At 51.1% G+C, this 26,646-nt stretch overlaps 3 protein-coding genes and 1 long non-coding RNA gene across 15 annotated transcripts in view; 2 read left to right on the top strand and 2 right to left on the bottom strand.

Annotated features, from left to right (window-relative positions):
• DNAH1 (dynein axonemal heavy chain 1) overlaps positions 1 to 2,175 on the top strand; it is an 83,780-nt gene extending 81,605 nt beyond the window's left edge. Inside the window, exons 76-78 of the mRNA XM_055274669.2 lie at positions 531 to 882; positions 1,226 to 1,460; positions 2,008 to 2,175. Of these exons, the coding sequence (XP_055130644.2) occupies positions 531 to 882; positions 1,226 to 1,460; positions 2,008 to 2,129 (709 nt within the window). The 3' untranslated portion in view covers positions 2,130 to 2,175. The remainder of the gene's footprint in view (positions 1 to 530; positions 883 to 1,225; positions 1,461 to 2,007) is intronic.
• Positions 2,176 to 2,717: 542 nt separating this feature from the next.
• On the bottom strand, positions 2,718 to 12,016 carry BAP1 (BRCA1 associated deubiquitinase 1). 8 transcript variants are annotated; one of them, XM_055274693.2, is made up of 17 exons: positions 11,541 to 12,016; positions 11,413 to 11,442; positions 11,253 to 11,307; positions 10,175 to 10,307; positions 9,665 to 9,784; positions 9,106 to 9,167; positions 8,881 to 9,023; positions 8,536 to 8,614; positions 7,960 to 8,083; positions 7,472 to 7,619; positions 6,833 to 7,017; positions 6,176 to 6,309; positions 5,139 to 5,617; positions 4,861 to 5,021; positions 4,502 to 4,594; positions 4,325 to 4,397; positions 2,718 to 4,144 (listed from the first exon to the last, which is right to left on the bottom strand). In XM_055274693.2, the coding sequence occupies exons 1-17, from the start codon at positions 11,575 to 11,577 to the stop codon at positions 4,011 to 4,013; spliced, it is 2,190 nt and encodes a 729-aa protein (XP_055130668.1). In that variant the 5' UTR covers positions 11,578 to 12,016; the 3' UTR covers positions 2,718 to 4,010. The 8 variants fall into 8 exon arrangements, with proteins under 8 accessions (XP_055130668.1, XP_055130686.1, XP_063502233.1 ...); XM_055274711.2 differs by having other exon boundaries at positions 7,960 to 8,029; positions 11,541 to 12,015; XM_063646163.1 differs by having other exon boundaries at positions 4,502 to 4,663; positions 7,960 to 8,029; positions 11,541 to 12,005.
• A 472-nt stretch (positions 12,017 to 12,488) lies between these two features.
• PHF7 (PHD finger protein 7) lies at positions 12,489 to 26,031 on the top strand. 5 transcript variants are annotated; one of them, XM_055274642.2, is made up of 11 exons: positions 12,489 to 13,257; positions 14,821 to 14,930; positions 16,006 to 16,058; positions 16,497 to 16,588; positions 22,218 to 22,319; positions 22,693 to 22,817; positions 23,287 to 23,446; positions 24,032 to 24,138; positions 24,606 to 24,722; positions 25,146 to 25,267; positions 25,479 to 26,031. In XM_055274642.2, exons 2-11 carry the CDS (start codon positions 14,890 to 14,892, stop codon positions 25,703 to 25,705), a joined length of 1,146 nt encoding a protein of 381 aa, XP_055130617.2. In that variant the 5' UTR covers positions 12,489 to 13,257; positions 14,821 to 14,889; the 3' UTR covers positions 25,706 to 26,031. The 5 variants fall into 5 exon arrangements, with proteins under 5 accessions (XP_055130617.2, XP_055130626.2, XP_063502196.1 ...); XM_063646121.1 differs by having other exon boundaries at positions 12,548 to 13,349; XM_063646119.1 differs by lacking the exon at positions 12,489 to 13,257 and adding an exon at positions 13,436 to 13,834.
• LOC129480652 (uncharacterized) lies at positions 12,998 to 14,686 on the bottom strand. The gene is made up of 2 exons (XR_008657094.2): positions 14,584 to 14,686; positions 12,998 to 13,438 (listed from the first exon to the last, which is right to left on the bottom strand). It is a non-coding gene; the product is annotated as an uncharacterized lncRNA (long non-coding RNA).
• Positions 26,032 to 26,646: the final 615 nt, after the last annotated feature.

Genomic DNA, 26,646 nt, shown 5'->3' with positions numbered 1-26,646 from the left:
GGCGGAGCTTGCAGTGAGCCGAGATTGCGCCACTGCACTCCAGCCTGGGCGACAGAGCGAGACTCCTTCTCAAAAAAAAAAAAAAAAAAAAAACTAGGACTATAGGCGCACACCACCTAATTAGCGCGCCCAGCTAATTTTTGTATTTTTAATAGAGACAGGGTTTCACCATGTTGGCCACGATGGTCTCGATCTCCTGACCTCATGATCTGCCTGTCTCAGCCTCCCAAAGTGCTGGGATTACAGGCATGAGCCACCACACCCAGCCAACTCAGCCGTATTTTTATTATTCACATTTTGTAGACGAGTAAACTGTGACCCCAAAATGTTCAGTAAGCTATCCAAGTCCAAGTTCACACATTTGCTAAGGGCCAGAGCTGGGATTTGTACCCAGGCCACCTGACCCAGCTCTCTGCTCTTAGCCTCTATGTTTTGCCATTGTTTTTCAGTCTGTGGCCTTGAGCTAGGGAGCATAGCTACTGCCACGTGACCCCAGCCCACTACCTATTCTCTTGCCACTGGCCTCACAGGTACAATCGGCTGCTGCAGGTGATCACACAGACACTGCAAGACCTGCTCAAGGCACTCAAGGGGCTGGTTGTGATGTCCTCTCAGCTGGAGCTGATGGCTGCCAGCCTGTACAACAATACTGTGCCTGAGCTCTGGAGTGCCAAGGCCTACCCATCGCTGAAGCCTCTGTCCTCATGGGTCACGGACCTGCTGCAACGCCTGGACTTTCTGCAGGCCTGGATCCAAGGTGGCATCCCAGCTGTCTTCTGGATCAGTGGCTTCTTCTTCCCCCAGGCTTTCTTAACAGGCACTCTGCAGAATTTTGCCCGCAAATTTGTCATCTCCATCGACACCATCTCCTTTGATTTCAAGGTCTGGGCACAGCCAGGGCCAGGTCAGGTGACAGGCTAGGGTACAGCCCAGGGAGGAGAGGCTCTGAGGCCACGGTCGGTTGGCAGTTGGGGAACCCCTAAGCCAGGGCATGGAAAGACCCAAGCCAGAAGAGGCCGTGAGTCCCAGGAACAGGTCTGGGCTGGGTCCATCAGAAATCCACAGGGGCAGGGTACAGACCACAGGCCATGGGCTAAAGTGGTAGGTACATGATGATGGGCAGGCAGGCAGCATTAGGCAGCTCTCTCAGAAGGGAGTTTTGTGCCTCCTAACCCAGATTCTGGGTATTGTTATGTTTGTGGGGTGTGTCTGTGTCTACCCACAGGTGATGTTTGAGGCACCATCGGAGTTAACACAAAGACCCCAAGTAGGGTGCTATATCCACGGATTATTCCTGGAAGGTGCCCGCTGGGATCCAGAGGCCTTCCAGCTGGCCGAGTCTCGGCCCAAGGAGCTGTACACAGAGATGGCCGTTATCTGGCTCTTGCCAACACCCAACCGCAAGGCCCAGGACCAGGACTTTTACCTGTGCCCCATCTACAAGACACTGACTCGTGCTGGTATGAGGCCTGGGACGGGAGCCTACACTATGGGCGGGGACCCAGGACTAACCCAGCCCAGCCCAAGCCAGTCACTTATCCAGGTTAGCTGAATAAGGAAGGACAATAGAGATTTGGGCCAAGCCAGCAAGCAGCAGTCAGGTTAATGCCCAAGGCCTGCCATCTGGCTGTGGGGAGCACCCCTGAACTCCTATCCTACATGCCTCCCTCAGCAGGCCCACCTTGGGCCCCAAGAGCCTACAAGCCCCAGCCTGTCATTGGGAGTTCAGAGGGGTAACTGAGGCCCAGGGCAGGAACTTGTCTGGACTGGGTCCATCAGAGAATGAAAAGTGGCATCAACTCTGCCATCCCTATCTTCAGTCCCCAATACAGTAACCCTGGGGAGGCTTGAACCCTGGCCAGACCCCCTCACCAGGCAGGCTTCCTCTTGGGTCAGGGCCCCCTCCCTGTCCTCGGCTTAGTCTGCCCACTGCCCTGCCCCTACGCTATCCTTGCTCTAGTAGTAATAGGGCATGACCTAACCCGTCCCCTTCCTTGCCCATTCCAGGAACACTATCAACCACAGGACACTCTACCAACTATGTCATTGCTGTGGAGATCCCCACCCATCAGCCCCAGCAGCACTGGATAAAGCGTGGTGTGGCCCTCATCTGTGCCCTGGACTACTAGACTCAGACAGAAGGACTGGGGCCATTAAAGCTGAATTTTCTAAGCAGTCCAGCTGTGCCTTAGCTGCTTGCATGAGGACCCCTTTGCAGGACTCACTGCCAGGGGGCTGGTGAGGGGCTGCAGCAGCCTCAGCAGACGATGCAGTCAGCAGAGAGCAGAACAGAGGTGGCAGCTTTGACCTGCTTTACCTGTCCAAACGCAACAAGGAAGAGATGCCCAGCACCCTCCCAGGGAGAACACACCACGCGAGATTAGATTAGAGGCAGCCCTGCCTCTTTGACCCAGAGTCCCAGCACCTCTCCAGGTTGCAAAGCCACGGATTTGGTGAAAGCCATGGATGGCTCTCTCCCCAGCAAGTGCACCCTGTCTACAGTCCACCTGAAGCCCCTCCTCAGCTCAGGTCCTAAATCCCAGGCCTAGGATTCCAAGGATATCTGGCCCAAGACAGCTGGACACTCAAGGATCATATACTTCTTACCTTTCTGGTCCCAGGGCCCTGGGCCCACAAGGTCTAGTAAGGCCCTCCCTCCCACCACACACGTCTAGCCCAACCTCCGTATCTCAGGCCAGCAACCACAGGAGGGTTCATTTCTCAGGAGATTCTTAGGAGAGTTTTATTCATTCATTGATCCAGTATTTACAGGGGCTAGAGGGGTCAAGCTGTGCTCAGCCCAGAGGCAGCTGCCACACTTGCCAGCACCCCCCACTCAGTCACTACGTACAGATAAAGGGGCCTGCTTGAATCACCTTTTTCAAAGCCATCTGGCAGAGGCCATGGGGCTGTGTTGGGGCCTGGGCTCCAGAGGCACTGCTGGGCCCATTACCCCTTGGCATCAGGCCCTCTGGAACACAGGGGCTCCAACTGGTTGTCTTGATCCTGCTGTCCCCCACCCTGAGTGCCTTGCAGAGGCTGAGGAAGCTGGAGTAGCAGGAAGAGCTGAGCGGTACCAGCTTCCTATAAGCAGGCTAGGGTACAGCTGCTACCTGTCTCTGCTACCCCTGAGAGGGAGACATGGTAATACTGAGGGGCTGGACAGAGGCTCTTCTGAGCCTCAAGCTCCAGGGACAGAGACCTAGAGCCTAATTTAGGCCCATAGCTAGGGCCACAACACTGAAGGCGAAGAGCCCCAGAACCTTGCTGTGGAGAGCAGTCTTGAACAGCCTGGCTAGAACAAGGAAGACAGTTCACAGGCCACTGAACAGTTCCCACATGCTCTGCTCAGGCCATGGGATCCCAGCAGCCTGCTCACCCCAACCCCACTGGGACACCCTACTCCCAACCCAGCCCAGTGCTGGGTCCCTGAGTTTGGCACTCTCCTAAGAGGAATGGAGAAGGCCTGGCTTCCTTACAACAGGGACAGGCTGGTGGCTGGGGCTAGAGCAGCAGGACCCAGAGCCCAGGACCCACCCAGGCCTCCAGCTAGGACGCTGTAGTTGGGACCATGGCATGATACAAGGAACTGGGCCCACCAGGACAGCTCCTAGGAGAGAAAGCATAGTCAGGTAGGAACTTATGTCAACATGGTGGCATGCTGGGTTGGAGCCCAGAAAAATAGATGTCTCTGATAGGTAAAATATATATTCTGCTGCCCAGGCAGAAGGGCCAGGTCCTGCTGCTCCACAGCCGGCTGTGGAGGAAGCTGCAGTACCTCGCTGTGCCCCAACTCCAGATGCTGCCTCCTGAGCACTACGGGGCTGATCTGCCGTGTCAGGCCTCAGGGCACCATGGAAGGAATGTGGCCTGGTTCCTCCCATTCCCAGGGCCTGGACTCTCTGGCTGGGACTATTCAGTAATACTGGGAAAAGGGGAAGTGGGGCAAGAAAGGACCCTGGTGAGGGCCACACGGCAAGAGTGGGCTGCAGAGTCAGGGCCAGCAGTCCTCACTGGCGCTTGGCCTTGTAGGGGCGAGAGCGTTTCCGCCGGTCAGGCTTCCGCTGCTTGTGGAGCCGGCCGATGCTGACCCCTTGGCGCCGCCGCACGGAGATGTTCTGCTCCACTAGGTTGGCCAGCATGCCTGCAAAGAGGTAGAGACCCTTGAGCAGGTGCTGGCTGCCTCAGGCCAGGAGCTGAGGCTCTCATGGCCCTCCCTGTGCCCCAAGGTCTGCTCAAGCCTCAGGAGAGGCCAGAGGAGGGGAGCTGAAGGACACTACCCTCAGCAGGGCATTCCAGTTAAGACAGCAGCGCATCCCCTCACCTTCCTGAGCCAGCATGGAGATAAAGGTGCAGATGAACTCATCATAGTTGTGGGTCCTTCTCTGGTCATCAATCTGTAAGAGAGAAGAAGGCTGAGAGCACTGGAGCCAATCTTGCCAGAGCAGCCACCAGCGGACCTCGGGAGAGGCCAGATCAGGCAACTGGAGAAATCACCCACCTTGAACTTCTTCCTCTTCTCTACCTCTTCCTTGAGGCACGCCTCATAGTTTGCAATCTCAGCCTCCACACACTTTAGCAGTGCCAGCAGCTCCTGCCAAAACCCAGCATTGCACCTCTGATGGGGGCGGGCCAGCAACAAAGCCCCACGAGCAATAGGCAGCTAGAGGCAAGGATGAGCAGCGAGTCCATGCCTATGGAGGCCCCTGCCACCACCCAACCCAGAAAGTCTTCTGGCACATGGCTCCAGCCACCAATCTTCACACCAAAGTTCCAGTCAAGAACTCGGCACCTGGGCAGGAGGAGCTCAGGCCTTACCCTCTGCCAGGATTAAAGGAGAAAACCACAAAGGAGGCTCACCTTGGGTGAGTATTTCTCCCCACTCAAGGGCTCGCCAGGCCTCACCATCCCTGTCTTCTCTCTGCTGTCCGTGGCTTCCACAACCTCCTTCTCCACTGGGCTGCTGGACCCCTGGCTGCCTTGGATTGGTCTGATGGAGGGCGAGGAACCCTTCCCACCCTCTGGGAAGAGAGGTCACAAGAAAATCATCAGAGCGCAGGACACTTTGTGGTCACTTGGCCATTTCCCTCCTCCCTCCTGGGTGCACCAAGTGGCCAGTGAGCCAGTCCAAGGCCCACCTGTCAGCGCCAGGGGACTAAGCACCCCATCCTCAGCCAGGTGCAGCAGGCCTGTGCTGATGACAGGACCCAGGTCACGGACAGCACGGTTGTAGCGTATGCAGTCAACACGCAGCAGGCTGTCATCCTCTCCAAAAAGCACCTTGGAGATGTGGGAGGTGACAGGGCTGGAGGGCCGCGTCGGGTTGGCCGAGCGGATGGGAGAGCGCAGTGGCGAGTTGAAAGCACTGCCGATCTCAGAGGCCGTGTCCGTACTCTCATTGCTGGGGGTGGGTGAGGGCTGCGAGTGTGTGGGCACTGCCACAGCTGGACTCCCAGCCCCACTGCTAGTCTTGATGGACAGAGGAATTGAGAGGTCCTTCTGGGACTCTTTGAGCTTCTCAGCCAAGACGTTGATGGTGTTGGGCTGCAGCACTGACAGTTGCCCATCAGCAGAACCGCTCAATGCCCCTGGCTTCCCTGTTCCCTTCCCCTTATACCTGTGGGGCCCGAGAAGATGTGAAGCAAGGGAACGGGCCAGGTGACCATACCCAGCAGTACCCAGAATGGCTTAAATACATTCCGACCTGCAGGAGCTGACCCTAAAACTCCTTATACTTGGTCCAAGCAGCTTGAACTAGCCATGCTAAGCCTGGCATCAAGTTCTGTCAGCTGCAGCCAAGCGTCCTCAAGAGACACTTCCTCTATTCCAGCAATCTCATTCCTGGCCTTTTGCCAGTGCCCTGTGTTCCAGCAAAGCTGCCTCCCCACCACCCACATCTCCTCCATCCTTGCCCCAACCAATCCTTCAAGGCCTGGCTAAAAGGCCACTTCCAATAGGTGATGATATATGCTTATGTGCTCAGCCTTACCCCCCAGCCCACCAAAAATTTCCTGGGGACTTGGGGTCAGCCCTATCATGCCAGCCTCCCCCAGGGCCCCAAACTCCGCAGGTGGTCAACATTATCTGCTGCAGGGCATTCTCAGACATAGACTGAGATATTCAGGATGGGATCTGAAGCACCCAGAACCTGGTAGCCTTAGAAAGCTGGGCTGACCTAAGGGCAGAGTTGGTGTTCTGCACGTCATCCTCCTCGTCATCCTCATAGTCATCCTCGTCATCTGAGTACTGCTGGGGTGGGCGGACTGGAACTCGGCTGCGGCCCACACCTGCCGCCAGGTCTTCTTCCTCCTGAGACAAAGACCAGGGCAGTTATAAACAAGTGCTGCTCGGCACAGGCTGAGCCTAGACACTCACAGCCAGAGAGAAAGCCAACATAGTTTTCCAGACTGAGTCAGCGGAACCCCTCCAGGTGTTCCATGGCCTATCCTTGGCTTGTGGGGAGGCTGCCACCCACTTACACTGCATAGAAACCTACGGAGGAGTTTTAAGAGAAACAGAGTGCCCTGAAACACATGCCTTTATTTTGCCAGTAAAACCCAACCCATAAAGTTGTACCAAGGAGCGTGACCTAAACATTTAATCCCACAGCCATGTAATTAGATTAAATTCAAAGGAGCTCTCCTGGCCTCTCTAAGCTCCTGCTGTTATGGCGCCCTTTTTGTATCAGGCAGAGGAACCTAGCAACCCAGGCCCAGGCAGCTTGACCCAGCCATGCCAAGGGTGAACACCAAGGAACCACATGGGGAAATTGCCTGTTGCAGGCTCTCAAGAGAATCAAGTAGAGAATCCTGCAAGGGTGCTCCCAGCTTACCTGCATGGGGGACTTGGCATAATTGTGATTGTCTAGAAAGGCCGGCAGCCGCTGGACAATGGGAGTGGGGTTGGGGGGAACCCCATTGAGGCTGCTGCCTGGAGGCTTCACCACCAGCTTGGGTTTGTTGGGAGGGCTGTGGGATGGGGCTTGTGTACATGAACCAGCCGCCTCCTCTGCACCATCTGAGACAGGGCAAGAACACAGGCAGGACCTCCAGTAGGATCTCCAAGAAAAGCTCACAGTCTCCCCAGCCCTGTGAAACAGCACCTCCCAGAGAAGAACAGCCAAGCCAGCTGGTGCAATGGGAGTCAGCAAGCTCTAAGTCATGATCCCACAATGAGACAGGGCAAAGAATTAGATGGGAAAAAAGAGGCAGAAAAAAAAAAAAAAAAACCGCCTCTAGAGAAAACAAGAAAGGGAGTGTACATTACAGAGAAGGGCCCAGGGGCCTGTGGTAACAGCGGCCCTTTACAGGTGCCTTTCTTTAGGGAAGGACTGCTTTCCCTCTACCTTCTGACGGGGGAAGAACACTGCCCAAGGACATCCCCAGAAAAAGACTCTCCCTGCTTAGGCCTCCCACGCCAGACATTAGGGGGTGGCTCTGAGGCCCACAAGAGGTCCCAAACCCCCCAGTACCTGTGTGGGTGCCCTCAGAGGCTGCAGGGGCCCTGTTTGCTTCCAGCACCAGTGGGGACTTGTTGCTGGCTGATTTGGACTCCTCAGGCAGCTGTGACTCTTGAGACTTGTGGGTCTGAATCAGCTCTGGCTGTGTTACTCTTATCAGCTAACAACAGAATCCAGGGCTCAGAGGAGAAAGGGTACACCTGGGCTTCTACCTTAAATAGATAAGGGCTGAGGACCTAAAGGAATAATGGCCTTGGCTCTACCCATTCACTCACAGGGAAATAAAACACCCAAACCCAAACTACCTTTTAGAAGCTATTCTCCCTCGCCACTCCAAGTCCCACCTTTCCCACAACGGGGGCAAAGAAAAGATGTGGTTAGCTGAAGCCCAGATCTACAAGAGTGTATGTTCGCTAATCAGAGACAAATGCTGTGGGGGAAGGGAGGAGGAATGCAGGGAGGGTTGGGCTGGGCAGAGGCCAGGGAGAAAGGGCACCTACCTGCTGCAGAGCCTCTAGTACTGTCTGACGGTTCACCTTCAGCACGTGCAGCCTGGCCTCATACTTGATCCTGCGGTCAGGCACCACTGCCATCAGGTTGAAGCGGATGTCGTGGTAGGGCTCCCTGCAGTCACAGCCGCAGCCGTGAGAGCAGCTCCTGCCCCAGCCCCGCCATCAGGTTGAGGCAGATATCCTGGCAGGGCTCCCTGCAGTCACACCTGCAGCTGTAGGTATAGGCCCCACCCCAACAGGCAGGCAGCGACTAGCCATACACGCCAGGCACCTGAGCTGGTACCTTCCAACAGGCTGTATGAGGGGCCTATCCAGAAGTGAACTAGCAGACCTGGGCTGCCTAAGGCTCCACTGAGGCCTGCCCCTCCCCGAGCCCACCCAGGAGCAGGCCACAGGCAGCCCAGGCAGGAAATAAGACAACAAGTTGAGAGCCCATGATCTAAGCCTGATCTTGCCAGATTCACCATATGGCCTCGCAATTTACAGATCACCTGGATACTCTCTGTCCCTCCCAAAGTAGGTACAGCTCCAGAGAGTAGAACAGGGCAGGCACAGGGCCCTTACCCTGCAGTGGCGAGGCCGATACGCTCCATGATGACCCGCCGGGCCTTGTCTGTCCACTCCTCATCCTCCCCCCAGGGCCCTAGTGGAGACCAAGACAAGGAATCAGCGAGAAGGAAACCCTGAGTTTGGGTAGGCCAGGAGTGGGAAGGAAGACAGAGAAGAGCAGTTGAGCCAGAGAATCAGGAGCTGGTAGGGCAATATGGTGTAGGGTGAAACCCCAGCCAGAGCCGGGTGTCGGTACCCACAACCCCTGCCACTGGGTCCCACATACCAGAAGTCCCTGAGCCCCAGCTCCCTAGGAGGCAGGCAGAGACACCCAACAGGCCTCCAGCTCATGGTGCCTACCATGGTCAATGGGGTAGACCTTCAGCCCATCCAGCTCAAAGAGCCGGCCTGTAATAGGCACATAGCTGACAAAGTGGAACGCCTCCATGGTCCGCACCGCACTAAGGCCATTCTGCTTCTCAGGGAGGTGGCGTGGCTCGGGCCTGGGGAAAGACAAAGTCAGGGCCCAAAAAATGATACTCCCCCTACTCCCACCTCACATCAGCTCCCACAGCTCCCACACACCTGGCATGGCTATTATGTGCCTTGGCCAACTCCGGGGCATTGCCAATCGCATATCCTTTGCTCTACGGGGAAGAAAATAAGGCCATATCAGAATAATTTCTCCTCAGGTAGGACTATGGGTGGAAGGCAAAGCTTCAGAGAGCAGCCTGGAGGCATTCCAGGAATCGGAAGGAACACAGACAAACTTTCTTAAAGGGCTGGTGGGGGCAGAAAAGAGCTCTGGAGTCCCAAAGAGATGGACTGTGCTGGCCTTGCATGGTAATTAGTGGCCACTAGGAAGCAACATGGCCTGAGAGGAAAAGTCCTGACAGAGAAGGTTCTGACATGGTGTGACTTAAGGAAAGTCTCCTCCCTCCCTAGGCCTGTCTCCTTTCGCCACAACTGCGCCTAAAAACAATGGCCTTACACAATTTATTTAAGAGTCAGATGTAATATAAACGATCATTTGAAAAAGAAACAGCCTAATAGTACCCAATATCATGTGATAGCATTCCCAGTGGCCCTCAGGGTCAGATCTGCCCAGTTGGCTGTGAGCCAGGATGAAGGCACTGCAGCCTACCTCAGGGCTGAAGCCCTTGGTGAAGTCCTTCATGCGACTCAGGGTGGGTCCCAGGTCCACGTTGCTGCAGTTCAGGAGCACACTCAGCAAGGCATGAGTGGCACAAGAATTGGGTATCAGCTGTGAAATCAAGAATAGTCACCCATACACAGCACCCCTCACTGCAAGCCCCAAGCCCATATACATCAAGAATGGGGATCTACAGCAGGTCAGTCATATCTGGACAACTCCCCTTCTCAGCTCCCTTCATCTTTGCCTAACGTTTATTAACAAGCACCTACCAAATACCCACTGGATATCTGAGGACACAGAGAGTAGACTCAGACACCCCCCTACTCTAAAACTGTTCCCTTTAATGAATTAGAGCTCAGTTCCTTCTGCCAGAGGATTTCTGTAGCTACTGCCCCTAGAATCTGCCTATCTCCTCCTCCTGTCTTCCTCCATTTCCACTTCCCCAGCAAAAAAATGGCAGCATCCCACCCTCCAAACAAAACACAGAGTCCAGCAGACCTGGTGGGCAAAGAACATGTTATTCACAATATCATCATCAATCACGGACGTATCATCCACCAAGGTAGAGACCTTTCGCCGGGACCGGCGCTCTTCGATCCATTTGAACAGGAAGATAAATCCATATACAGGGCTGGGGGAAGTAAGGGGCAGAGCCAGATCAGCGAAAGGGGAGAAGACAATCAGCATTCCCTTCTTTCTCCCATTAATCCTTTGCACTGCATCATCACTCAGGTGTCCTTGCTGTGATCCCAACTCTCCCCTGGCTACTTCCCAACACTGGGTCTGAATTGGACTTGTGCCCTCACACACGAAAGGCCTGCCACAGGCAGAGCAAAGCATAAGCTTCGGGCTGTGATGCTCCAGGAGTCCACCCAGTCTCCTTATGAAGTCTATGGTTCTGGGTACGAGAAGAAAAGCTGGAACTGAGGGCCAAGGATGGGACAAGGTAGGAACACAAAGTAAGACAAGAACAAAAACTCTGGTGAGGAACTGAGGCACTCCTTCTCACTTGTGGGCCCCAATGCAGTCAGGAAAGCAAATGAACACCCACACTAATCTCTTTTGTTCCAAGAAATTAAAGTAGACTTCTTGGTTCAGTCACGGTTGCTACTGTTGCTACTCTCTTACACTTCTATTCTGCAGGACCATTGGGACAAGACTCTAAGTGTGGGCACCCAGGAGGGGCCTTATCACCCCAACCAATCAATAGAGGTTGACTTTGTGTTAGAATTAAAGCCAGACACACATGGGCACACTGAAATTAACACATTACACAACTGCACAAAAGGCATTGTGTGACCTGGGTCTTCCCGCTGCAAGGCCAGGAAAGCAGCTGAACCAAAGGATGCTTAGGGGTGGGGAGGGGGCTGCTACAAAAAGGGAAGCGCTAAGAAGATTGGGAGAAAAGAAAGTATCAGTTTGATCAGGAGCGGGCACTCAGAGCGCAAGGCTGCTTCTTTATGTGAGACTTTAAAACGCAGGGTTCCTGGCACTGCCTTCCCTAAGGGGCCCTGTTCTCTGGGACCTTCCCCAGCACTCTGGGTGTAAGGGGCAGCCCTGGTGTGCAGCCACTCACCCCTGGCATTTGCTCTGAAGGTCGTAGATCTCCTCCACTTGCACCCCTTTGACACCTGCGATGAGGAAAGGAAAGCGGTAGGGAAGGACAGCCCCTGATGAGTGAGGGCGCAGGGCTGGGCCCCCACAGCCCCGGTCCGGCAGGAAGAAGGGGCTCTTACCGAAATCTTCCACGAGCAGGGTGAAGAGGCCTGGGTGGGGAGACAAGAGGAGGGCGTGATGGTCAGGCCGGCGCGTCCCGGGCCCATCCGGCCTCCCCAGCCCCTGGCCCCCCCGGTCCCCTCCTCACCTGGGTCGCTCTCCAGCTCCAGCCAGCCCTTATTCATCTTCCCGCGGGGCAGCCCCTCAACGCCATGTCCAGGCCCTCCCGCCCCAAAGCTGCCCCCAACGGGAGCCCCCACCGCCCCCGGGGCTCCTCAGTCCCACACACAGACAACGGGCCCAGCCGCGTCACCCGCCCGCGCCGGCGGCACGACGTCACCAAGGTGCGACGGCCCTGCTCCGCCTCTGGGCTCGTCTTCCGCCGGCCCGACAGCAGATGCGGGCACGCGCTCGAAGGCGAAAATCGCACGCGCGGAGGGACGGGGGCGAAGGGGAGGGCGGGATGGGGGCGAAGGGGAGAGGAGGGACGGCGGCGAAGGGGAGGGGAGGGACGGCGGCGAAGGGGAGAGGCGGGCGAAGGGAAGAGGGGGTCCGGGCGATGCTGAGAGCTGAGGCTCGAGAGGAGGGGCGGGACGGGCGACGGGAAGGGGCGGGGCCGGGCAGTACTAGGCCCGGGTGGTGCGAGAGGAGGGGCGGGGCGGGCGAGGGGAAAAGGCGGGGCCAGGAAGTGCTGGGCGCGGGAAGTGCGAGAGGAGGGGCGGAGCAGGCTAGGGGAAAAGGCGGGGATGGGCGGGGCTGGGCGCGGGTGGTGGGAGAGGAGGGATGGGGCGGCGAGGGGAAGGGGCGGGGGCGGCGAGGGGAAGGGGCGGGGGCGGCGAGGGGAAGGGGCGGGGGCGGCGAGGGGAAGGGGCGGGGGCGGCGAGGGGAAGGGGAAGGGGTGGGGGCGGCGAGGGGAAGGGGAAGGGGTGGGGGCGGCGAGGGGAAGGGGCGGGGGCGGCGAGGGGAAGGGGCGGGGGCGGCGAGGGGAAGGGGCGGGGGCGGCGAGGGGAAGGGGCGGGGGCGGCGAGGGGAAGGGGCGGGGGCGGCGAGGGGAAGGGGCGGGGGCGGCGAGGGGAAGGGGCGGGGGCGGCGAGGGGAAGGGGCGGGGGCGGCGAGGGGAAGGGGCGGGGGCGGGAGGTGTTGGGCGCTGAGGCGCGAGACTGGGAGACGGGAGGGGCGCGCGGCCGTTAGCGGTCGCTTTCTACCAACGGTAGGCGTCGCAGCTGTTCCCGAAGGTCACAGTCCGCGTGACCCGCCCCCTTTTGCGCGCTCGCAGTCTTCGCCGGCGCAGTCACCGCGCAGGGCGGCCGCCCGGAGGTAGCTATCACGGCTTGTGTCAACGACTAAAGCTCCAGTACAGCGGCGCCCTCAGAGACAGCTGGGAGGGTGGCTCTGGCCGGGAGTGGCGGCCGGTGAGCTACCGCGAGGAGGAGCGGCGGAGGCGACCTCGGCCCGGCCCTGCACTGGCCGCCCGGCAGGCGCGACATGAGCCTGGTCTGGCATCCGCGGGATGCCCCTTGAGCCCCTTCTCAGGCGGTTAACCTCCGGGGAACGGTTGTGACCACACCGACACGTATTTTACAAATCATTCTTGGCGGCGGCGGGTCGAACACGTTTATTTATTTTTGATTTTCTCAACAAGCATTTACCCAGCCCCTGTCCAGTGAAACAACTTGTTAAGCGTTCCGAGGAGCGTCCGCCGGGTTAGGAGGCCACTGCCTGGCAGCTCGTAGAAGCCTCATTTGCAACGCCCCCCCCCCCCCAGATGTTTTGAAGATCGTGACGTCTTGTAACTAGCAGTGTGTGCACAGAATCCTGCTCGAGGAACGTCTTGGCCCAGCGATGCAAAGAACTGAAGTTTCAAGGTTTTATGTTTATTGCTGGATGGTCGGGGTAGCCCCAATAACTGGGAACTGCTTCGCAGTCCGCTCACGTGGACCCCTGTGGGAACAGCGAGGTCAGGACATGCCCTTCTCTCTCCTCTTCCAGCCTGTCCAGTGTTTTCCTTGAGGAAGAAGCCATCAGATGTCATTGCTTCTGCAACTCCTGGGTTAGAGGAGGAGACAGAACAAGCACAAAGAAGGGGAAGGCAGGGTGGCTTTGGTTTCTTGAACAGTAATTTCCTCAGTCGTCCTTATTCATGCAGAATAGTTTAAAGTCCCTGAAGATATTCACGATCTCCAGCCGTGATCGGAGGCCATGGATACTGGAGTGTCTCTGGAGTGACCTGATTTCACCCAGCGCTCCTTCTAAGAAATGCTGTCCTTCTCCTCTCCCCTGACTAGACAGTCCTTGCTTCACAGCGGTGGATTTTCTTTCGTTCCCATTCACTTTCAGGGATCTCCCCGTTAACCAGTGAAACTGTACATTTGTTTTACAGTTTGTTTACTAATGAAAACAGGTAACAGCCGGAGTTGGCTGACATTGGAAATAGGAGACAAGGTACCTTCTGCACTTTTGGCTATTGTACTCGGCTCAGATAGAGACAAAGGTTGGGTACAGACCATATCTCAGTGGCCACCTGAGCCTAGGTGAAAATTGATAGGAGAGGCCAGGCCTGGTGGCTCACGCCTGTAATCCCAGCACTTTGGGAGGCTGAGGCGGAAGGATCGCTGGAGCCCAGGCGTTGAAGACCAGCCTGGGCAACATGGCAAAACCCCGTCTCTACAAAAAATTAGCTGGTGCGGTGGCATGGCACCTGTGGTCCCAGCTACTTGGGAGGCTGAGTCAGGAAGATCATCTGAGCCTAGGAAAGTGGCACTTTCATGCACTCACCCACCGCACTCCAGCCTGGGCAACAATGAGAGACCCTGTCTCAAAAAAAAAAAAAAGTGATAGAGCCCAGGGGGTGTTTGGCAGTGTTACCTCTTGTCTCTCACTAGAGGGAGTTCTTGCTTTTAGGCAGCCCAAATCTCACAGGCTCCTTTGCCTAGGAAAAAGCTACCTTATCTAGCTTTCACTGGGTAGAATTAAGGCACCCATACTTAGGTGCAAAAGGAGACTTTTTTTCCCTGAGTGCTACTTCATGTATTTTTTTGTGAGCACAAAGAAACAACCATTTAGCTAGGTCAAGTAATGTTCTAAGTTCTTTTGCTACTGTGTGATAGCAGTATAACATGAGAGTTAGTGTTGGCCTCTGGAGCCAGGCTACCTGAGTTCGGATCTCATGTATATCACTTACTAACTCTTACCTTGGGCAGGATACTTAAACCTCTCTGTGCCTCAGTCTCCTCATCTTGAAAATGGGGATAGTAATGGTATCTACTGCATGGCGTGTTTGTGAGTTAACACATGCCAAGTACCTAGAACAGTGCCTTTTATTCCATCACATGGGTTGGGGGGTGAAGTGCACCATTGCCATGACCCTGGGGAACTTGATAACCAAATCTAGAATTAAATTGCTTACCAAACCCCATTTATATTTATAGCTGGAAGAGCCTGTATTGTCCTCACAGTAGTATAGAAGAATTCAAGAGAGGAGAGAGAGACAGCACCGAATGAAGACTGTAAAAGAAAAGAAGGAACGCCAAAGATTGAGGTAGAAGTAGTTGACACGGGGAATTTGGGAGAAATTGTCCAATGGCCTGTGGTATAGGCTGCACTTTTTCCCCCTTTTGTCATAGTCTTGGGGGTTTAGGTTGGACAGTGTGGAAGCGCACACTGGGAGCTGGGAGCTGTCATACCTGACTTATCAGTGCTGTCCCTAGTAGCAAAGTGCTGACTCTGGAACCTTGCTACCCAGATTCATATCCTAGCTCTGCCACTTGCCAACAACTGTGACAGAAGGCACTTCATTTCTTTATGCCTCAGTTTCCTCATCTGGAAAATGTACATACTAATGGCATGTACTTTTTAGAGTATTCTGTAGATTCATTGAGCTACTGTAGATTAATTGAGCCAATACATGTAAAGTGCCAAGAATAGTGCCTCGCAACGGGAAATACTTTTATCAATTTTGGTTCATTTTAGTATGCTTTGTAAAGGTGGTACCACCTGAGATTCAGAGTAGTTGGCAGAAGAAACAGTAAAAAAGTAAAAGAGGGTTTGCTCTTGGATTCATTCCGTCAACGTAGGCAGTACAGGCACTGGGGAGAGAAAGATGCTTACAATCCAGTTCCTGCCCTCAAATAACTCAGTATGTTTTGCACTTAAAAATAAATATATGAAATATGGCCAGGTGCGGTGGCTCATGCCTGTAATGTCAGCACTTTGGGAGGCCGAGGTGGGTGGATCACCTGAGGTCAGGAGTTCGAGACCAGCCTGGCCAACATGGTGAAACCCCATCTCTACTAAAAATATAGAAATTAGCTGGGCGTGGTGACAGGCGCCTGTAATCCCATCTCCTCGGGGGGCTGCGGCAGGAGAATTGCTTGAACCCAGGAGGTGGAGGTTGCAGTAAGCGAGATCACGCCACAGCACTCCAGCCTGGGCAACAGAGCAAGACTCTGTCTCAAAAACATATATGTATGAAATATGAAAAGAAGCTGATGTCTTAGGCTGTAGATATGTTGGTCCTTCATCAGACCCATGAATGGCATTTTAAGGGAAATGTTAAAAAGGTTATCAACAAGATCCTCAAAGAACACCTCGTGCTTCTTATTTCTCTTGTTTAGAAAATCTGCCAAGACTAGGAGGGTAACCCAGAGGAAACCGTCTTCAGGGCCTGGTAAGAAAGACTGGAGCTTGTGTTCACCCACTGCCTCCAGCCCTCAGCAAAGAAGGCCACCTGTATGCGGCAGTATACTTGCTTCTTCTCTCTCTCCCAGCCCTACTTCCTTCCTAGATTCTCTAAGATCTTGAGGACTCAGGAACTGCCATTTTAAATTACCATGTCTGAAGTTCAAGAAACAAGTTATTAAAGTCACTTTAGAACAAAACAAAACAAAAGTGAAGTGAGCAGTTGTGGCCAACTTGTTCATTGTAACCAGAATTACATGACAGCCTAATTGATACCAAATAAGACCTCATCCCAACCTTCCTCCTTGCCAAAATGACCCTTTTCCTAGTATTCTACTCCTTCCTTAGAGGAATGGTTACATTCTCACCCTTCTCTTCCATTCTTAATGGTCAACTTAAGCCAAATTCTGAGTGTCCTCTCTTCCAGTTTGCTGGCTATGCCTTCGAGAACCTGGGGATCCCGAAAAATTAGGGGAATTTCTTCAGAAAGACAGTATCAGCGTGCATTCTTTCTGTCTTGTGAGTATGAGACCTCCTTTGCTTTGAATATCCTATGGCTTTTGGTGTACTGACTGTTCTCTGTTACATTCATCCTCAGATCCACAGCCTTGTTTTTTTTGTTTTTCTTAATAGCTTTTTTGTTTTAAAATCTATTTTTAAGGCTGGGCGCAGTGGCTCGCGCCTGTAATCCCAGCACTTTGGGAGGCCGAGGCAGGAGGATCTCTTGAACCCAGGAGTTCGAGACCAGCCTGGGCAACCTTGTCTCTGCAAAAAAATTAAAAAAAAAAAAAAAAAAAAAAAAAAGCTGGGCATAGTGGCAAACGCCCGTAGTCCCAGCAACTCCGGAGGCTGAGGCAAGAGGATCGCTTGAGCCCTGGAGGTGGAGGCTGCAGTGAGCAGTGATCACACCACCACACTCCAGCCTGGGTGATAGAGGAAGACCTTGCCTCAAAAAAAGAAAAATGTATATGTCTGGTATAAAACCCTGACAGTATAAAGTAAGTTCAGTAAAAAAGTCTCTTCCCTAAACAATGTTCCCAATCCTTCTCCCTGTCCCCAGAAACAAATGCTGTCAAAGTTGTAACATCCTTCCAATTGCTTTTTCCCAGTATTTTTTTATTAGGTATAACTTCCATACTGTAAAAATCACCAATTCTTTTCTTTTTTTGAGAACGGAGTCTCACTCTCTCGCCCAGGCTGGAATGCAGTGGCGTGATCCCGGCTCACTGCAACCTCTGCCTCCCAGGTTCAAGTGATTCTCCTGCCTCAGCCTCCCAAGTAGCAGGGATTACAGGCACTTACCACCATGCCTGGCTAATTTTGTATTTTTAGTAGAGACAGGTTTCACCATGTTAGCCAGGCTGGTATTGAACAAAATTCACTAATTTTAAGGGTCCAGTCTGATAAGTTTTGATAAATGTATGTCCCCATATAACCACCACCCCAGTCAAAATAAGTAACATTTTCATCACCCTAGAAAGTTCCCTCCTGCCTCCTTTTCCAGTCAATCCCACTAGACGTCATCACTGTTCTGATATATGAATTATTTTTGGCTCTTCTTTTACTTCATGTAAGTGAAATCATATAGTTTATAATCTTTTGTATCTGGCTTTTTTCTCCCAACACAGTGTTTTGAAGATTCATCCATGTTGTTGCATGCGTTCGTAGCTCATGCCTTTTTATTACTTGGTAGTATTCAGTTGCATGAATAAGTTACTATTTGCTTATCTGTTCACCTGTTAATGAACATCTGAATTGTTTCCGTTTGAGGACTATTATGAATAAAGCTACTTTAAGCATTCATGTACAAGTCTTTTTGTGAACATGTGCTTTCACTTCTCTCGTGCAAATGCCTAGAAGTGGAATTACTAGTTGTATGCTAATTAGATATTTAACTTTATGTGAGGTTGCCACATCACTGTCCAAAGCGGTTGTACCAGCTTACACTCCTACCAGCAATTTATAAGAATTCCAGTTGCACAGTATTCTTGCCAAAACTTCGTTTTGTCAGCGTTTTTAATTGTAGCCATTTTACTGGGTGTGTATTGGTATTTCATTGTGGTTTTAGTTTCCATTTTTCTGATGACTAAAGCTTCTTTTCATGTGCTTATTGGCCATTCAGTTTTGTTTTTTGCTTTTTTTTTTTTTTTTTTTTGAGATGGAGTCTCACTCTGTCGCCCAGGCTGGAGTGCAGTGGTGCGATCTTGGCTCACTGACACCTCCACTTCCCAGATTGGAGCAATTCTCCTGCATCAGCCTCCCAAGTAGCTGGGACTACAGGTGCCCGCCACCACGCCTGGCTATTTTTTGTATTTTTAGTAGAGACAGGGTTTCACTGTGTTAGCCAGGATGGTCTCAATCTCTTGACCTCGTGATCTGCCCACCTCCGCCTCCCAAAGTGCTGGGATTACAGGCGTGAGCCACTGCGCTTGGCCCGGCCCACATATTTTCGTTTGTTAAGTATCTGTACAAATATTTTTGCCCATTTAAAAACATTGAGTGGTGGTCGGGCGCGGTGGCTCACACCTGTAATCCCAGCACTTTGGGAGGCCAAGGCGAGCAGATCAGGAGGTCAGGAGATGGAGACCATACTGACTAACACGGTGAAACCCTGTCTCTACTAAAAATACAAAAAATTAGCCGGGCATGGTGGGGGGCGCCCGTAGTCCCAGCTACTTGGGAGGCTGAGGCAGGAGAATGGCGTGAACCCAGGAAGTGGAGCTTGCAGTGAGCCGAGATCACGCCACTGCACTCCAGCCTGGGCGACAGTGCCAGACTCCGTCTCAAAAAAAAAAAAAAAAAAAAACATTGAGTGGTTTTATTATTGAGTTGTAGGAATTGCTTATATATTTCGGATACAAATTGTTTTTCAAATATATGTATTGAGACTATTTTCTTCCTAGTCTTTGGCTTGTCTTTTCATTTTCTTAATGGTGTCTTTCAAAGAACAAGTTTGTAATTGTAATGGAGCCCAGTTTATCCATTTTTTCTTTTATGGTCAGTGCTTTTTGTGTGTTGCAAGAAATCTTTGCCTACCCATAGAATTGCCTTGGTGCCTTTGTCAAAATCAGTTGACCATATATCTGTGGATCTGGATAATCTATTTATGTCGTTGATCTATGTATCTATTCTTACACCAGTCCCCACTGTCTTGATTATTATGGCTTTATAGTGTCTTGAAATTCAGTATTGTTAGGTTCTACAATCTTTTACAAGATTGTTTTGACTATCAGGTCCTTTCTTTATAAAGTTTATATTAAGCTTGTCAATTTTTCTTTAAAAAAAAGTCTACTGGGATTGTAATTGGGATTGAATTGAATTTATAGGTCAGTTTGGGAAGAATTGACAAATAATATTGAACCTTCCAATCCATGGACATGGTATATTTCTCCACTTATTTGGGTCTTTTAAAATATATCTCAGCAATGTTTTGTAGTTTTAGTGACGAAGTCTCGTACATCTTTTGTTAAATGTATTCCTAAATATTTTGTGGTTATGCTATTGTAAATAGTATTTTTATTTCATTTTTAAGTTTATTGCTGGTATATAGAAATGCATTTTATTTTTGTATATTGATTCGTATCCTGTAATCTTGTTAAATTGAGTTTGATTAGTTGTTTTTGTTTTTATTTTGTTGTAAATGCCTTGTGTACACAGGATTCCCTATGCACATAACCATGTCATGTGTGAATAAAGACAGTTCTACTTCTTCCTCTCAATCTTTGCCTTTTATTTCTTCTTGCCTTGTTGTATTGGTTAGGACCTTTAACCTAACATTGAATAGAAGTGGTGTGAGTTGTTATCCTTGTCTTGTTCCCAACATCAGGGGACAGCATCTAGTTTTTCACTATTTTTTTTTTTTTTTTTTTTTTTGAGACGGAGTCTCGCTCTGTCGCCCAGGCTGGAGTGCAGTGGCGCGATCTCAGCTCACTGCAAGCTCCGCCTCCTGGGTTCACGCCATTCTCCTGCCTCAGCCTCTCCGAGTAGCTGGGACTACAGGCGCCCGCCACCACGCCCGGCTAATTTTGTTTGTATTTTTAGTAGAGACGGGGTTTCACCGTGGTCTCGATCTTCTGACCTCATGATCCTCCCGCCTCGGCCTCCCAAAGTGCTGGGATTACAAGCGTGAGCCACCGCGCCCGGCCAGTTTTTCACTATTAAAGTATGTTAGCTGTAGGTTTTTTTCATAGATGTTTTTATCAGGTTGAAAATCCCTTTTATTCATATATAGTTTGCCCAGAGTATCATGAATGGGTGTTGAATTTTGTCACTTTTCCTGTATTTGTTGAGATTACCTTGATTTTTCTCTTTAATTTTGTTAATGTAGTTTGTTACATCAACTAAATGCTCTAATGTTAAGCGAGTCTTGCATTCTTGGTATAAACTCTACTTGGTATGATGTATTGTCCTTTTTATATGGTGCTGGATTCAGTTTGGATGTTTTGTTTGATTTTTATATCTGTGCTCATGAGAAAGATTGGTCTGTGATTTTCCTTTCTTGTAAGTCCTATCAGGTGTCAGGGCTTAGTTAGAATTTTGATGCATTTACAAGCATATACATTTTTTACATAAAAATTAAACATTATACAGAGTGCTTTGTATCTTGGCTTTTTTCCATCATACATATTTTGGAGATCTTTCTGTATAGAACATATAGATTTAGTTTTTTCTTTTTAGTAGCTAATTTATAGAATCAATACATGCTTATCGCAGAAAACATGAATGATACTTAAAAATATAAAGAAAACAAATCACTCATCCCAAAACCCTGAGATAACTAGTTTTAAAATATATGTTTCAAAAGTCCAATTCCTTCCCCCATAATACAGAATGACAACAATCAAGAGATATTAAAACCATGTTTTTCTTCCTGTATTACTCTGAGAAGAGTATTTACTCTGTACTAAGAGGTGATGCAGCAGGAAGGGTAAGAGTGGGGATTCCACGGGCCTGGGTGTGAATAGCCAGCTCTGCTCCTCCTTGTCCTATAACCCCGGTGGGCAGTGTCACTTGCCACACTGCACCTCAGTGGCCTCCTCTGTAAGATGAGCGTCATAATAGCATCTGCCATTACAGGATTTTTTTTTTTTTTTGAGACGGAGTCTTGCTCTGTCGCCCAGGCTAGAGTGCAGTGGCGTGATCTCGGTCACTGCAACCTCCGCCTCCCGGGTTCAAGCGATTCTCCTGCCTGAGCCTCCCGAGTAGCTGGGATTACAGGCGCGCACCACCATGCCCTAGTTTTTGTATTTTTAATAGAGACAGGGTTTCACCATGTTGGCCAGGCTGGTCTCGAACTCCTGACCTCAGGTGGTCTGCCCGCCTCGGCTTCCCAAAGTGCTAGGATTACAGGCGTGAGCCACTGTGCCTGGCCAAGGATTGTAAGCATAAAATGACTAAATACAAAGGAAATGTTTCCCCCAAAGTCCCAGCACACAATAGCAGCCCTCAGTAAATGAGAGGCAGCCTAGAGCAAAAGTTAAGAGTCCAGGTTCCAGAGTTCTGTGGCCTTGAGCAAGTCACATCATCTCTCCTATAAAATGAGGACAATAATAGTACCTACCTCCTAGGGCTGTTGGGAGGACTCAATGAGTTAATATTTAAAACCACTTAGAGTACTCAACACATGGTTGGTGCCATGTAAGCCTTCATTAAATAAATTACCCTGTCAATGCATATATATTCCACCAAGCTGTATTCTTTTTTTTCTTTTTCTTTTTCTTTTTCTTTTTTTTTTTTTTTTTTTTTTTTTTTTTTTTTTTTTTTGAGACAGTCTTGTTCTGTTGCCCAGGCTGGAGTGCAGTGGCATGATCTCGGCTCACTGCAAGCTCCACCCTCCCGGGCTCACACCATTTTCCTGCCTCAGCCTCCTGAGTAGCTGGGACTACAGGTGCATGCCACCACGCCCGGCTAATTTTTTTTGTATTTTTAGTAGAGACGGGGTTTCACCGTGTTACCCAGGATGGTCTCCATCTCCTGACCTCATGATCCGCCCACCTCGGCCTCCCAAAGTGCTGGGATTACAGGCATGAGCCACCGCACCCAGCCCAAGCTCTATTCTTTAGCTCTCTTACCCTGTCCTTCTCCTCACCTCGCTGCACTGTTTCACTGATCATCAATGTTAACAGCCTGGTTCTATTTGCCCCCCCAGATCTTATCTAGTAAGCTGCCTCAGAGGGGCCAGTCCAACAGAGGTTTCCATGGATTCCTGCCTGAAGACATCAAAAAGGAGGCAGCCCGGGCTTCTAGGAAGGTTAGAATCCCCTGAAGTGAGGAGCTTGGGGTAGGCCTCTTTTCATACCTCACCCATCATTCCTGTTTCTATTCTCTTCCCTACTTCCTAGTTTAGATGTCAAAGGACTCTTGGAGTTTCCGACTAGTCCTTAAGTCCCATATTCCTCTGGGGTATGGTGTCCTAAGTGAGAAGAGGGAGAAACATCTTGAGAAAATAGGAAAGAACTCAGTGCTGCTTGAAGCTCAGTTTCCAGGTGCCCCAGAGCATTCAGGACCACTGAGGACAGGGAATGGCTATTATTTCACAAAACTTCCATTTAATAGAAAGATGTGCCACACTGTCTGTCTGCCTTTCTTGGGGTCCTGAGCACTGTCTGGGAACTCATTTGCAGATCTGCTTTGTGTGCAAGAAAAAGGGAGCTGCTATCAACTGCCAGAAGGATCAGTGCATCAGAAACTTCCATCTGTCTTGTGGCCAAGAAAGGGGTTGCCTTTCACAATTTTTTGGAGAGTACAAGTGAGTGAGGAAGGGGAAAAGTCTGGCTTCCTTTTTGCAACTTATTATTCAGCCACTAATGAAATCAGAGTCCAGTTCTCACAAGCAGGCCTGTTTTGATTCACCAGTGAATCTGTCCCTCCATTCAGTAATAAGAAACAGTGTCTTGACTTGGAGATTTCACAGGGGTTTCTTCTTGTTTCCTGCCCCCTCCTTAAATTACAAACAGCTGGGGTTCTTAGACAGCTGCTCAGCACTAAGTGGGGCTTTCAGGAACAAGAGGGTATGGAGACAGTCCTGGGAACTTTGCTCAGTAGACGAGCAGCCGTGAGAAGGCATGTGGCTGTTCTTCACTCTGTCTCTCCTCTTCCCCATGAGTGTGGAGGTTCACTGGGCACCAGCCTGGGTGGCTGGCTGCCCCTCCTAGAGCGGGCCATTGGGAAACTACATCGATGACAATCCAGAAACCAAGTCTGTTTACCGGCCACAGATCATTTTGTGACAAACATCGCCCAACACAGAACATCCAACATGGGAATGTGGGGGAGGAAAGCTGCATCTTATGTTGTGAAGACTTATCCCAACAGAGTGTTGAGAACATCCAGAGCCCGTGTTGTAGTCAAGCCATCTACCACCGCAAGTGCATACAGGTGGGGCTTTTTCTGCCCTGGGTCCCTTCCACCATTGCCCTAGTTCTCTGCCTGGAACCAGAGCACCCTGGGAATGCTCAGGTATGCCTCAGCTTTGGTGCTCCATGCTGGAGGCCTGTATTCAGGGCTGGTTTCAGGCAGTTAGAGGAAAGTCAGTCCAGTCTGTGGTCATTCCTGGCCTATAGGACCTCACCCATGATAAGATTTAGAATAAGCAAAATCTTCGGCATTGCTAGAGCAAATGGGCTCATCCCAGAATGAGCTGAGGATCCTCTATGTCAGCCTCACTTCCTGGGATGAAAGAAAAGGGAAACATGTATCCAGGTACCTGACCCCTACTCAGTACTGCTGAGCCCTATGGCCAGAGATAACAGCTGAGGTACTCCTGGGAATTCTCTTGAAAGTATTTTGGTCCCAGGTCTGACACCTGGATTTGCAGCCCTCACCCTAGCCCACCCAAACTCCTTTTCCTGTACCCTCAAACTCTCTCAGCAACATCCTCTTTGTAGGGGTGAGGGTGGGAGGGGAAAGAAGGTAGTCAAAGGGTTTTTACAAACACAGAGCTCTTCCCTGCTTCTCTTACAGAAATATGCCCACACATCAGCAAAGCATTTCTTCAAATGTCCACAGTGTAACAATCGAAAAGAGTTTCCTCAAGAAATGCTGAGAATGGGAATTCATATTCCAGACAGGTAGTGGGAACCCCAAAGCAGGAACTGAGCCAGGGAGTGGGTTGCCTAGATTTCCAGAGAGGAGGTGAGTGAGAGGATAGTTCAGAGAATGAGAGCAGCAGAGGCACTGATAAGAAGGAAGGGGAGGAGGGAGTGCTTTTCAATTATCAAAACAGAAGGGAGGGGGAAGAAGTTTGCGGGGGAAGGGGGTGCTTATTGCTAAAAAGGGCATTTGGGGAATCAGAATTCCCTGGGGGGTTGAGTTATTGGATTCCAGAGTGGAACTAAGGAACCTGCATGCACGTTCCATTCATCCTGCTTCAACCCTCTCCCACTGCCAGGCCACTTGACCAGCCTTGTTGGAAGTGTTCGGGCAGCCTACTGAACTCTTGCTGTGCTTAGCTTGGGTTCTTCCTAACTCCTCCCTGATAGACAAAAGTTTCACCAACCCATTATGTTCTTATTCACTGTTTCTTCTCCCACTGCAGAGATGCTGCCTGGGAACTCGAGCCAGGGGCTTTCTCAGACTTATATCAGCGCTATCAGCACTGTGATGCCACCATCTGTCTGTATGAACAAGGCAGAGACAGCTTTGAGGATGAAGGGTAGGGGAAGGCTTCTGGCTAGAAAGAGCTCTCATCAGTGCTATCTTAGAGTTAGACCTTGGCACAGTTATTAGAAGTAAGAAATTCACTCTTGTATGCAGACCTTAGGATAAACACGATTGCTAAGTCTCATTCTTGACCAGCCCCTGACTCACTTGTGTGCAAGTGAACAGGTCTCCCCTGCAAGGTCCACTTCACCTTGTGCCCAGTGGAGAGACATTCAGAGCCAATTCCTTTCCTAATCTACCTTTCAAGGGATTATGACTGATGGCAGGTTTCCAGGATCAGCACTCATCCTCTCTGAGCCATACATTCATCTTGGGTAAAATGTGCTGTAAAAAATGCCTGGCCCATAGCAAACATCCAAGAATGGCAGTTGGTGTTCTGTATGTCTCCACAACCCTTCCTGGGCTCTTCCTCTAGGAGGTGGTGCCTCATTCTGTGTGCTACATGCGGATCCCACGGAACCCACAGGGACTGCTCCTTTCTTAGATCTAACAGTAAGAAATGGGAGTGTGAGGAGTGCTCACCTGCTGCAGCCACAGGTGAGGCAGGAGGGATGGGCCGGCCTCAGAGCAAGGAGGGGGCTGTAGGGACTTGTGGTGCCTGGGAAAGGAGGAAGACATCCTACCAGAGGGGGATTAATAGTTGGTGCCTTTGACTTTGGAAGGAAAGTGGCTAGAGAGGAGCTTAAGGACCTGTGCCTGGGAGAAGCAGAGGCTTGAGTTTTCCTATCCTGCCTTTCTCTCACCACAGACTACATACCTGAAAATTCAGGGGACATCCCTTGCTGCAGCAGCACCTTCCACCCTGAGGAGCATTTCTGCAGAGACAACACCCTGGAAGAGAATCCGGGCCTTTCTTGGACTGATTGGCCAGAACCTTCCTTATTAGAACAGCCAGAGTCCTCTCGTGGCAGGAGGAGCTGCTCCTGGAGGTCCAAGGGCGTCAGAATCACTAACAGCTGCAAAAAATCCAAGTGACACCTTCTGAGTAGCTGCTATCCCACACAATAGGGTATGAAGCTGCGCTCCTCCATCGGGTTTGGGGAGGGAGCTCTCTGGGACTGTGAGACAAGGAAGCAGGGCCAGCAGTGAGACTATGAGCCAAGCAAAGAGAAGTCCCAGTGGAGCATGAGGAGGGAGCAGTCCAGATGCCAACAAAGAAATGCGTTTATGGCTACAAGAGTGCCTCTGCCTTCTCCTCCTCTCCTCCCACCAAGGATTCTTCCACCTTAATCTTGTTTTCATATGCCTCTTCTTACTTCACCCATGTTTGTTGTTATGCAAATAAAGGTTTTCTCTCCGTTGGTGTTCCCTTATAAATTCATTCTGAAATTTGTCTGGGTAGTAAAGATTCTACAGGGTAGAGTACGAGAATAAGAAAACTCACCCTCCTAATCCATAAAATTTAGGGAATTAATGTAGAACTTTTAGCTTAGAATATAGACATGTTTCTTTGGAGGGAAAGAAACCTGTTTATACGGAAATTGGCATTACAGGGACAGAGAATCTTCATCAATCATTGTGCAAATAATAACTACGCAGGTTCTCATTAGGGAGGTGAGCCAGCATAGCAGTCCACACTGGATGGAGAATAGACCCTTGTTGCAAGGCTTGGGGCCCTGGACTCAAACAGGTCAAGGACTGCCATGCTTATACATGGGGCATAAGGGACTCCATTCTCTCCAGACTGGTGTGGGCTTCAGCACACCTCCACAGCATGAGTGAGCCCAGTCACACCCTCACTGCCCGGTGGTTCGAGCATTTCCGTCCAGAGTTTAAATATGAATTTGCATGCCAGGACATTCAAATTAGGCAAGGTGGCCGGGCGCGGTGGCTCATACCTGTAATCCCAGCACTTTGGGAGGCCAAGGCAGACCACTTGAGGTTAGGAGTTCGAGACCAGCCTAGCCAACATGGTG

Source organism: Symphalangus syndactylus, chromosome 1, assembly GCF_028878055.3.
Source record: "Symphalangus syndactylus isolate Jambi chromosome 1, NHGRI_mSymSyn1-v2.1_pri, whole genome shotgun sequence".
NCBI classification, from domain to species: Eukaryota; Metazoa; Chordata; class Mammalia; order Primates; family Hylobatidae; genus Symphalangus; species Symphalangus syndactylus.
This window is presented reverse-complemented; position numbering and strand designations above follow the sequence as displayed.